The following is a 13,575-nucleotide window of genomic DNA, read 5'->3' on the forward strand; positions in this document are numbered from 1 at the left end:
GCCCTTTTGCCCAGTTTATTATGTAATGTTCATGTAATAAAAATGATATAAATTAAAATTCCAAATATGACTGTGATACATACGGAAAGATGGAAGTATTAATAAAGTGGGAATTGAAACCTAAAGTGTTTTGATTCAGTGGGGAATCAACCAACTATACTGTGACCTCAAAAAGTATTTGAACACGTGAGCGGCAATCAATGTACTTTGCGTTGGATAACAAAATGGCTAAACTTTATTTCTGTGTCTTTGTTACATATATAATTACATCTAAGTACTGAGTAATATTAAGTAACTACATGTACTCACTATAGGGTTAGGGTTTGCACATTATTTTACAGTATGTGCACTTATGTGTACTTACCTAAGAAAGTAGTGGGCAATACAAGGTAACTACATGGGTTAAGGTTAAGTTTAAGGGTAAGTTCAGGGTTAGTACCTAGTTATTAACCAGTTATTACAACTACTATAATAAGTACATAGTATTTCCATGCAGAACACGGCTGTAAACTAAAGTGCTACCAGGTTTGGTTTAGGATTACTTGCATGTAATTATGCATAATTTATAGTTATTACTATAGTAACTAACATATGTAACAAGGACACTGTAAAATAAAGTGTTACCCAAAATATCAAATGTCTATCGGATAATATAAGTGGAATAAGTTCATGATAATTTGATGAACTGAAGTTAGTTCTGAGAAAGAGTCTAGAATCAGTTTGTTTGCAGATACCACGTGATATTTTGTATCCAATGACATTCATTCATGTTTAAGTACAAACCAACGTGTCCAAATACTTTTTGGGGTGAACCACTGCATTGTGGCTCAGGACACACTGCATGGATGTTTATACCAAGAGGTATACTACTACAATATTACATCTTTAGTCAAACGATAAATGACAAGAAATGACCCTAGATTAGCAGTAGCAATGGTTTTGAAATGATCTCTCAGTTCTGTCAGTACCAAACAACCTGAATGACAGGCCTGATGATAATTCACCATATCCCATCACACAGATGGGAACTAATCCCAGGATAAAGGGTGCAGCTTCTGTTGCAGGGACAGAGATACATTAACAGGTACAACCTGACGTTCTGATTTGGTATTTAATGCAAAGTTTATCTGCATGCATACAGGAACATTAGGACTCCCATAACCCGATTCCACCAACTTCATGACAGTGCACACAGCCGCTTTAGACTGCACATACAGTACTGTAAGAGACATCAACAGGTATAACATGAAGTAACATTTTACAGCACAAACAGGAATAGACATACATAAATACACGCTTACATTGAGAACATAGAAACACGGAAATGTCATATACCTTAGTATATACACTTTCTGACATGTACTATGAAGAGTTAAATAGATATCAACATATTTTTACAGGTAACAGATGCATGACTACAAGATGATCATTTTTTTCATTAATTATTGCAGTCTAACAATATGGCTTTGACTAGTGAAAAATCTTTCAGCACTACAAAAAATTAAAAAGTCAGTCTCATTCTTTCCATATAATTCAAACAAAAAAAAAGTACACATGTAATGCTAAAATTAAAGTCTACTTGGGAGTAGCATGTGTTATTCTAAAATATGTCATTCTGTTCTTACTAAGATTTTATTTTTGACAAACTTTACAGTCTTAAAAGCATTTTGATCACAGAACAATCAAGACTAATTGGTACGGATACATTCCTGTAGTTATATCATTTGCTTACTTAAAAAGGGACACATTTTCAATCTGACTGATTGGAAAACAAACAAGTACTAACTTTGTGTAATCTACAAAATGAAAACTTATCTAGGTTTATATTTCCCACCATGCAATAGAGTAGCCATTTGAGCATTACTTTACAAAATGAGTTTGCCTCTTTAACCCAGTTTTCATAAACAGTTATGTAAACATTTACCCCCCCTCCCCAAAAAAGAAAAAATGTCCAACATTTTTATCAAATGGCAGTGTTTACTCAAAGCTTAAAAACATGAAGACATTGATAATTGAAATAAAAAGCTGTACTTCATCATATTTGCAACCCCACATCCGATTTTGCCAGCAGTAAGATTTTGGGCAGAATATGAGCTAGCATTTTTATAAATCATGCTTTTATAAATCATGTTGATGTAGTTTCACAGCGGATCAGAATGGTTTCTCAAAATGACCACGTCATATATCGTTGTAATAGATCATTTAACTGTTTCTTGTACTGTGCCATTCACATCTTTACTAAGGTGTAACTCTCTCTTTGGTATTTATTTTTACTGTTGTGATTGAAGCTCATGTATTCTCAGAATTAATTTTGTATATTTTCATCAATAAATTATCATTTTCAATAACGCCATGCTTCCATGTTCTGCAACAGTACTAAATGTATTATCCTAAGTGTAGGCTTGTTTTTTAACGTTAACAGTTACCTACTTTTTTTACTGAAAGCACATTAAAAGTCATGTCAGACCTTTACGTAACTTTCAGCTAAGGCAGGTATTTTCATATTGCAGAACATCCCACATATTTTTTGTTATAAAATTGTAATGCCAATTGATTGTTTTTGAATTGTTTGAATGAGACCATTTAATTTCTGATTGTCGTGTGTGATTTGGCAGTGATGAATGTGCTGTAAAACAGTGAATACATTTCTGAAACATTTGTAGAATCTTGTATTTCATGCTCTGTATGTTTTTCAGAACTTGAATCGTCCTGGATAAACTCGTCATTGTAAAGATTTGGTCCAGTTTGTAAAAAATAAACTGTGGTTTTGTCACAGTTCTAGTAAATACTGAGCTTTTCCTGATCTTTTGCTGGCAAGGCTAATGTGAATATCAGTTGTGGTCAAATCAAGTTCTATACTTACACTTAAAAATAAAGGTTTTTCTTAGTGTGAAGAACGTGTTATAATCTAAAGAACATTTTTCCTTTTGTGCATTGAAAAGGTTCCATGGTTGTTAAAGGGTCTTCACGTTACCGTCGATGCCAATTAAGAACCTGTATGTGTGTACAACAAAAATAAAATGAATATCAATACATAACAGACAAATGAGAACTGCCAGGCTGCATTCAGGTGGTCTAACATGGCACAACTAAGACAGTGTATCAGCGTCTCCCATTTTCACAAATACGTATCGATGGCAAACGCAAATCATCTTATAGTAAGATTTTTACCTCATGCACACTACTAAAAGCATTACTTTTTTTCTGTGAAAGAAGGAACAGTTATACCAAGCTACTGTTTTAAAATGCTCTGACCCCACTGTGTTTGAAATAGATCGATAAATATCCAAGTAACCATCATATTCCCAGTGCCCGAGCTCAGTACCAAGATCCTGGAATGTGCCGTTACCGTGGGGCTGATCGTTGAGTACCTAAGGCAGATAACTTTCTAAGTATCAGAAACCCTGGTGATCAGTAAACAAATAGATATATATCTCTAGAAAGTGTAAACAGTTTGAACCTGAATGGCAGTGAAAAGACCAAACGTTGTTGGGTTATGATTCGCGTTTCTATCCGTAGAAAGGAACAAATAAAAATTCCGTCAAGGCAGTGAAAAGCCTTTCACTTGTTTGGCAAAAATCCCCCCTCACCCATTTTCTTCCAGAAACAGCTTTGTGTCTGTTACTTTTTAAACATGTCCTGCAGAGGTCCCGGCAGGAATTTGAGAACGGTGTCTAGAATGCTCTCCTCATCGTCGTCATCGTCTGCCCCGCAGCCGGCTGGGATGGCTTTTTTGGGGCGAGTCAAGGAGCCCTCGCACGCTTGTTCCATAGCCGCTTTCTCCTCTGCTTCCTTCTCTTCTTTCTTCTTTAGTCCATACTATATAAACACACATACAATAGGATCAAGATGATTAGACAATAGGAGAAGAGGGCTTGTTAGAATGTTAAAATGACATTTCTCGTTGTACTGTAGGTCTACTGTATAGCCTATATCTCAATTATGGGAAATAAAGTAAAATACCATAAACTGCATAGATCCAACTATATGCAAAATTATTAACATATATATATATATATCCTATAGGAATATATCCTATAGGAATATATATATATATATCCTATAGGAAAAACTGTTTAATGGCAATGATATGCTATACTATACTATACACGATACTATACAATATTATACTGTAATTTACACTATACTTTACTATACTATAATACTATACTATACTATAATTTACACTATACTATACTATACTATACTATACTATACTATACATTACTCCAGTCTTCAGTCACATGATCCGAATCATTCTAATATGCTGATTTTCTACTCAAGAAACATGTAATGCTTAATGTTTCTGTGGAACCGAGATTTTTTTTTTTCAGGCTTACATGAGAATAAGGTTCAAAAGAACAACATTTGAAGAAAAAAATATGTGTGTGACTTTTGATCAATTTAATGCATCATTGCTGAATAAAAGTATTAATTTAATTTTAAAAAAATCGTACTGACCCCAAACTTGTGTACTATAGTATACTACACTATATTACACAAGAATAGAATAAAGTGTAGAATAAAGTTTTTAAAAAATCAACGACATCATCTTAATTACCATCTTTTGGATTAATTTAGGCCAATTAGAAATTACTGTGTTTCAAGATCAAAACTCCATACACAAATGTTATTTTGTATTTTAAATGCATGATATATTTTTATACATACTGTGCAATCGTGTATACTAAAAGTCGAACGTCAAAACATTTATCTTGCAGGATTTAATTGCTGTATTTATATGCATGTAGCAGACGCTTCTGAATCAACTTACAAAAGAGGATCAGGCAATCCAACAATATTTATTATATTGGCCTTAAAATCACCCAGTTCTGATACATTTCCAAAGGCTCTTAGGCTCGAATTGGATCGGGCCATGTCCAGATGTTCTCATGCTGCTTCTCATGGCTAAATTCATGATCCTGTAATGACCTCATACTCTCGGCTCTATTTTCCTTCTTTAAGAAGGAGCTGTTAAATTAGCTGTAATTAGCTGACATTAAGACCTCCTGCAAATGTGACATTTCATTAAAGGGTAATAGAGATTCTTATTTGATGCATTATCCCCACACACACATGAATCATGAAGTCCCGTCATCACGGTATAACGGCTTCATCTCGCTTTAGTTTGAAATTGATTAGCAATTAGCAAATGATCCCATGCTTACCGATTCGTCTAATTTCCCGGTCTCAGTCTAAACAGTTGTCACGAGAAGCTAAAGTGGAGGGGAAATGTGAAACGAGTACCTTATCTCGAATGGTCTGTCTGACTTTTTCTCTCTCTGCCTCCATACGAGCATGTTTGGCTTTTCGTTCATCTTCTTGTTGTCTCAGCGCCTCCTGTCTTTCTTCCTCCTTCTTCTGGGCGTCAGGGTCCTTCTCCTCTTCTCCACCTAACATCTTCCCCATGTCTTTGGTGGCCCCTGTGCAAAAAAAACAAAAAAAAAAACACAAATAAATATTATTACTATAATAAAAGTCACCTATAAGTGGTTTTCTATGGCTGAAACTGATATATAGAGCCTTCCCAGAAGAGAGTAAGCTGTTATTTATTTACACTATTAATCAAAAGTTTGGGGTCAGTTAGATATTGAAAAAAAAAACGAAAGCTTTTATTCAGCAAGGATGCATTAAATATGTCAAAAATGACACTAGGGACATTTTAAAATGATACAAATGATTTCTATTTCAAATAAATGCTGTTCTTTTGAACTTTCTATTCTATAGAGAATCCTGAAAAACATGTATCACGGTTTCCACAAATATATTAAGCAGCACGACTGATTTCAACACTGATAATAATAAGAAATGTTTCTTGAGCAAATCAACATTAGAATGATTTCTGAAGGATCATGTGACACTGAAGACTGGAGTAAAGACTAATAATTCATCTTTGCCATCACAGGAATAAATAACATTTCAAATTCATCAAATAGAAAACAGTTTTAAAAATATTACTGTTTTTTACTGTATTTTTGATGAGTGAAATGCAGCCTTGGAGAGCATAAGAGACTTCAAAAACACAAATTCCACTGCAAAATCTCCTAATGTGATGATATACTGGAGACAAAATGATGAAGGCAAACAGAGACACCAGAATGATGCATGTGCCACTCCTCTCGCCGCCATCTGTTTAAATGGTGCGACTCTACCTATCATGCTGTGCATTTGAAATCATGTTTCGGTTTCAGCAAACAACAGCCACAGGTTATTACGGGTAATGCAGCAATCAATGCTTTTAAGCAATGGTCATGTGTGCATTTACCTAGATGTCCACTTCAACTATATGTTATAAAATACAAAGCACAGCTGTGTTTGAAAATGAGTACAGACAGACTCAGAAACATGCTGAAAGATTTGATTGCAAATGCTGTACTATTGCTTTAAGTCATTAATCATTTGCATAATGGCTTTGCGTAATGTGTCTCTACAAGCAACTGTACACTCATTTATTATTAAAGGCAGTCATTTATTATGCATGAGTGTGCATTTGAAATCCAGCGTCAAGGTCTACGCATTACCTTCACATGTGTTTAGTTGCTTCCGTATGACACTCAGGACACTGAAAGGGAAGGGAGTGGGAGTGTACTCTATAAGTGGCCTTTAACTGTCTGTGTGTGTATGTCGAGGACACCTTGAGCTGACATAACATTCCTTGCATTGTATCATGCTGCAGGTTGCCCATGGTCCACAATGACCGTTTGAATTCACTCACTTTCTGTACCCAACACGATACCCACCACTAACCCCAAACTTCCTGACGATAAACCTTCCTGACCAATGAGGTTCATTCTCGTGTTACGCAGCACGCTTGAGCTTCAGCATGAACCAATGAGATTCATTCTTGTGTTACGCAGCACGCTTGAGCTTCAGCAAGAACCAATGAGGTTCATTCTCGTGTTACGCAGCACGTTTGAGCTTCAACAAGAACCAATGAGATTCATTCTTGTGTTACGCAGCACATTTGAGCTTCTGCAAGAACCAATGAGGTTCATTCTTGTGTTACGCAGCACGCTTGAGCTTCAGCAAGAACCAATGAGGTTCATTCTTGTGTTACGCAGCACGCTTGAGCTTCAGCAAGAACCAATGAGATTCATTCTTGTGTTACGCAGCACGCTTGAGCTTCAGCAAGAGCCAATGAGGTTCATTCTCGTGTTACGCAGCATGTTTGAGCTTCTGCAAGAACCTATGAGGTTCATTCTTGTGTTACGCAGCAGATTTGAGCTTCAGCGAGAACCAATGATGTTCATTCTTGTGTTACGCAGCACGCTTGAGCTTCTGCAAGAACCAATGAGGTTCATTCTTGTGTTACGCAGCACGTTTGAGCTTCAGCAAGAACCAATGAGGTTCATTCTTGTGTTACGCAGCACGTTTGAGCTTCAGCAAGAGCCAATGAGGTTCATTCTCGTGTTACGCAGCATGTTTGAGCTTCAGCAAGAACCAATGAGGTTCATTCTTGTGTTACGCAGCACGTTTGAGCTTCAGCAAGAACCAATGAGGTTCATTCTTGTGTTACGCAGCACGTTTGAGCTTCAGCAAGAACCAATGAGGTTCATTCTTGTGTTACGCAGCACTTTGAGCTTCTGCAAGAACCAATGAGGTTCATTCTTGTGTTACGCAGCACGTTTGAGCTTCAGCAAGAACCAATGAGGTTCATTCTTGTGTTACGCAGCACGTTTGAGCTTCTGCAAGAACCAATGAGGTTCATTCTTGTGTTACGCAGCACGTTTGAGCTTCAGCGAGAACCAATGAGGTTCATTCTCGTGTTACGCAGCACGTTTGAGCTTCAGCGAGAACCAATGAGGTTCATTCTCGTGTTACTCAGCACTTTGAGCTTCTGCAAGAACCAATGAGGTTCATTCTCGTGTTACGCAGCACTTTGAGCTTCTGCAAGAACCAATGAGGTTCATTCTTGTGTTACGCAGCAAGTTTGAGCTTCAGCAAGAACCAATGAGGTTCATTCTTGTGTTACGCAGCACTTTGAGCTTCTGCAAGAACCAATGAGGTTCATTCTTGTGTTACGCAGCACTTTGAGCTTCTGCAAGAACCAATGAGGTTCATTCTTGTGTTACGCAGCACTTTGAGCTTCTGCAAGAACCAATGAGGTTCATTCTTGTGTTACGCAGCACGTTTGAGCTTCAGCGAGAACCAATGAGGTTCATTCTCGTGTTACGCAGCACGTTTGAGCTTCAGCGAGAACCAATGAGGTTCATTCTCGTGTTACTCAGCACTTTGAGCTTCTGCAAGAACCAATGAGGTTCATTCTCGTGTTACTCAGCACTTTGAGCTTCTGCAAGAACCAATGAGGTTCATTCTCGTGTTACGCAGCACTTTGAGCTTCTGCAAGAACCAATGAGGTTCATTCTTGTGTTACGCAGCAAGTTTGAGCTTCAGCAAGAACCAATGAGGTTCATTCTTGTGTTACGCAGCACGTTTGAGCTTCAGCGAGAACCAATGAGGTTCATTCTCGTGTTACTCAGCATGTTTGAGCTTCAGCGAGAACCAATGAGGTTCATTCTCGTGTTACTCAGCATGTTTGAGCTTCTGCAAGAACCAATGAGGTTCATTCTTGTGTTACGCAGCAAGTTTGAGCTTCAGCAAGAACCAATGAGGTTCATTCTCGTGTTACGCAGCACGCTTGAGCTTCTGCAAGAACCAATGAGGTTCATTCTCGTGTTACGCAGCACGCTTGAGCTTCTGCAAGAACCAATGAGGTTCATTCTCGTGTTACGCAGCACGTTTGAGCTTCTGCAAGAACCTATGAGGTTCATTCTTGTGTTACGCAGCACTTTGAGCTTCTGCAAGAACCAATGAGGTTCATTCTCGTGTTACGCAGCACGTTTGAGCTTCTGCAAGAACCTATGAGGTTCATTCTTGTGTTACGCAGCACTTTGAGCTTCTGCAAGAACCAATGAGGTTCATTCTCGTGTTACGCAGCACGTTTGAGCTTCAGCGAGAACTTTTTATTGCAGGTCAAGCAAGTGCCGTTGAGCTTCTGTTGATGTTTGCAGATTAATGTTTATATGTGAATAAAAGCCTAAATTAATTCTGTTTATCAAAAGATCGAGTTTCTTCAGAGAATGTGTACTAAACCTCTCAATTCATATGGATTAGTTTTTCGATCTCTTTATGAACTTTTTGAAGCGTCCAAGTGCTAGTCGCGTTGCTTTTTAGTCGAGTTTAATCTGCGATCTCTGAGTTTGTCTGTTGGCTTTCATTGCTGCTATACGCTGTGCTATACGTGGTGTTTAAACCCAGGGTTTTCGAAATACTATATAGATTACATACAGCACCTTTAACTTAGCGCCACATTTTTAGAATGCAGTGTCACTCATGAGAGGCTGCAAAAGACATGAGATGTGAGCACAACATGGACAAACATGTCTGTCTAGTGCATGTTTACATAGAAAATCAACGGAAAAATAGCGCAGTGGAATGGAAAAACGCTTTCTGTGTGAATGGCCTCTTAGGCTGTAATTTCAGTGTAACCTTTTTTAAACAAGGTTAATGAACACTCCTCCTTTCTGCCATTGGTCAATCAAACCAATAGCCTTGCCTTAAACTCACACAATTGGTTGAGCCAATGTTGCTGTTGTCAGGCAAGTCGGGATACTCAAACAGAGTAATGTTTTGATAATGATAAACAGACACAATACTCTTTATGGGGAAATCAAATCACAGATGTCTTAATTATAATTGTCTCTGCATATTAAAACGGGATATGACAAAGTATTTCAAAAATGACATGCTACACAGCATTAAGATTGAAACATTCTTCAGATTTTCATGTCACATGAATTGTTCTACAAACACAAAGCAATTGCCGCTCCTGAGAGCTTAAAGCTAGATGTAGGCCACAGAATGTAGTTCTGTTGTCAAGTTTAAAGCCACACAGAGAGTGGTTAACATAACAAAAGAACTGCTTCCCTCTATCAGATTCTTCATGGCTTTACATCAAAGCGCTTGGCGGGAACAGCAGTGATGGTTATGGATGGAAGAGCAAATCTGGGCTCTGGATAACAATGGCGCAGCGGCCGGAACTGTATTCCAGTATCTCTGGAAAAAGGCTAATTCTTAATGATATGTGAATTATCGGAGCTTAGGAAATTAGCATATTAATTACGTTCTTTTATAACGGTAAAGTAGTAGTAGTAAAATAGGTCACTTGTATTTTAGAAGCACTGCTAGCCTTTAATAAAGCCTCAAAAACAAATATCTTGCATAAAATATAAGTTGAAGAGTTTCTGAGAATGATTAATAAGAGGTCGGTGAGTCTATCTGGAGATATTTTGTGTGATTATGCCCTCTTTTGATATCACATGAACGCTACAGCCCTCTCCATTAATAAGCATAGCTGTTCTGAAGCACATTTTTATTACATTTTTTGCCTTTCTGTTTTCCATCTTTCTTTAATAAAAGTCTTTCACACCAACAGACAACAAACATAAACTGTTTTTTACAGTCTGCTGAACGCGGAGGGCAGCGTGGGGTGACTTCTCGGTGGGATCTTGAAGAAATTCTATATGCTTCTGAATAATTTGCAAGGGTTGAGAAAAACCAGCTAGGGAGAGTCTGTTTAATAATGGATGATTTTCATGAGAAAATCATGCTTCATTACCTCAGAGCTATGGAGCAGAATTTAAACTACTGTATGTCATTTTATAAAGTCCATGCTTCTACCACAGTAAAAATCACTACATTTGGTAAAGATTTTAGACTTCAGGATCAAATTCAGGGCACATTTACATATCAAAGCTTTCTTGATATATTACAAGTGCTCCACGAAACATTTCTTTCATATTTCATTTTACATTTCACAATTCATAGTCACAATCTGACGTCTTGGCCTCATCCATGCGGAACACCAAAGGAACTGTGTAAAATATGACGTGCAGTGAAAAGACAATCTGTGTTTCTTAAAGACACCTCACGCAGAAGGTCATTGTGTGGTCACACAATCTGCTACATCTGGCCCACTCAAGGGAATTGAAAGGGGAGAAATACATTTCGTTTTATTGCCCATAGTCACTCAGCTGATAAAAACAAAATCATGAAATTGATTTAAGGTCTCTTTGACCTTTAGACAAAGTTATGTTCATGGTATGGTGCGAATCTATAACCTATACACACAACAAATAAATGTCTAATAAAATAAACTATAACCAGATCAATAAACAGTTTGCTTTGTTACTGTTAAAAATGTATGAATTACAAAAAAGATATTTCTGACTTACTAGCAACCACGTTACATTTTTTTGTTAACTTCTAAATTAATCTAGTATTTTAATACTAAATAATCTAATCTAATCTAATCTAATCTAATACTTATCAATAAATGTTGTTGTTTTTTGTGGAATAAATATTTTTAATTGCACATTAATACATTTTACACTGAATACAAAATTATCTCTGAAAAACATCATCAGTTCCTTGCTAATATGCATGTACAATTTTTAAATATATAAATATTTAATAAAAACAATAATATATTTATATAAAATATAAAAACTGACCATAGCTCTCAGAACCAAACATAGACCTAAATATTATGTATAATAACAGGCATATGCTTACAGCAGGCGATTTGAAATGCAACAATTATGACAATTTTTATACAACAATTTTTTTTTATGTAGCAAATTAACTGGTATTATTAATAATTACTTTTTAGTATTGTTAATAAAAACTTTTAAAAAATAATTTAATGTTTAAATTATTTAATTATCAATAAATGTTGCTGTTTATTTAATTGATTAACTTTACGGTGAAGAAAAATGTCTAATCGTCATCAATTTCTGCCATGCGTCAAATGAAAGTTAAATAATGAACCAAATAAATGCAACATACAGTATAGAAACAATACAATCTGATTCTTGGTCTTGACCAAACTGGCATTTGGATCGAGACTAATACGCCAGTTTGATAACATGACACTTACCGCCCAATGCTTGCTTCATCACAAAATCCATGATGCACTCAGATATCTGGTCCTCTTACAGCTAAAGAAAATGTAGCATTTAGTCTTGCCGTGGTCCTGATTCTGCCGCTCCACCACAGTGTGTCAGTCTTCTGTGTCCTGATGAATCCTTCACACCTATTGGGAAAAAAAGGGAAGAAACCCTGATCAGCATGCAACGTCAATCAGAAACACTCAAAGTACAGTATAATATTGATCACTATATTGTCAATACAACCTCATCCATCACATCTGTTAGTATTCAAGCTGAAATTTTTACAAAGCTACCATAAAATGTCGTAATATCTGCAAATAAATGCACATTTATCTTACTCTGAGCTTCTAGACAAATCCCACACAGCAGGAGCTCAAAATAAATTCACAGTCAGTTCTGAAAACTCACGGAAGTCAAAGTAATTATTGCTTGCAGGAACACACTGAACAGTTCCAGCTACACTGTGACATTAAGGCTATCCGAGTTATTGCAGATTTCATCTCAAGGGGTTGTCTGAAACTTTATAAAAGGTTGCTTTTCTTCAGCAGACAAGAGATGGTTTGTCATTTGCCACATTTGAGACATTGAGCCCTCACCATAACATATATGCACAAAAAAACCATTCAGCTTTTCAAAGCAAATATGAGATGCACTAAGCCTTTGAATACTAAAAAACATCCGAAAATGTTTTCAGCACAGGAACAACGAAAACAAACCAAGAACCCTATGATGGTAGCCAAACCACTCTAAAGAGACAAGACACGATACTAAAGAACAGCAGTTATATTACAAAAATAATAATAATAATTGAACAAACTAGCATTATGTGTTTAACTGTTTGTAACCAGTTATGTATTTGCTTAAATAAATCTGCTTCCACTTACCAGTTTACTGACTTTTGCTATTTGTTCTTCTTGAAGTATTCCTAACTGAACGATGAATAAAAAAAAACAACTTGCTCACTGGGTCCTGCAAACCGACTCTCTCTCCCCCTCTCTCTTTCTATCTCTCTGTCCTGTCGCTCCAATAGCCTCATTCATACTCCCCCACACTCCGCCTCCTCATCTTTCCATCTCCCTTCAGTAAAAGGAAGTTCATTTTGTTCAATTTAAAGGACGGATTACCCCAATTACTGCTTTGCTTAAATTTATTTAAATAATTCTTTACTTTTACGACATGTTTTTTAGTATCCCAGTAGAAATATATATATATATTTATTTTCCTACACTTCTGTTTAAACAAACACAAAACTATTTTTTTCTTAGTTTTCTTAACTCATTCTTTTGCACATATCAGAACAGAAAGGCGATCATTTAAATGAAAATGAAGAAAATATTCGAAAAGTGGAAATAAAGTGGTATTTAATAGTAGGAAAAAAGTGTTTATCGCGTAGGGGGGTAAGTAGGGAAGGTTTTATTGTCCCAATATTGTGACATCCATTTAATGAATTTAGCTATTTACAGTCAATATTATTGATATTATTTTTGAATACAGTTTTACACTACAATACACTGAGGTGCAAATAGTATCTGTCACTATTTGCACAAAGTTTAAATAGCATCCACTATTTACTTTTAGTACAAATAGCATCTATCTACTAAACTTTACACTTAGTGCAAAGAAA

General features: G+C 36.3%; 1 protein-coding gene across 4 annotated transcripts in view; it reads right to left on the reverse strand.

Moving 5' to 3' along the window:
* Window positions 1-13,575, reverse strand: part of cplx2b (complexin 2b) — a 26,165-nt gene continuing 12,590 nt past the window's right edge. For 2 of the 4 annotated variants that reach the window (XM_079631005.1, XM_079631003.1), the window contains 3 exons: window positions 11,939-12,094; window positions 5,248-5,423; window positions 1-3,819 (listed from right to left, as the gene is read on the reverse strand). In XM_079631005.1, coding sequence (XP_079487131.1) covers window positions 3,622-3,819; window positions 5,248-5,423; window positions 11,939-11,969 — 405 coding nt within the window. In that variant the 5' untranslated portion in view covers window positions 11,970-12,094 and the 3' untranslated portion in view covers window positions 1-3,621. Of the gene's footprint in view, window positions 3,820-5,247; window positions 5,424-11,938; window positions 12,095-12,835; window positions 12,964-13,575 lie in introns of those variants that run through there. The other 2 variants (XM_079631004.1, XM_079631002.1) reach the window with 2 other exon arrangements.

Source organism: Phoxinus phoxinus (genome assembly GCF_949152265.1).
Source record: "Phoxinus phoxinus genome assembly, chromosome: 12".
In the NCBI taxonomy this organism is placed as follows: Eukaryota; Metazoa; Chordata; class Actinopteri; order Cypriniformes; family Leuciscidae; genus Phoxinus; species Phoxinus phoxinus.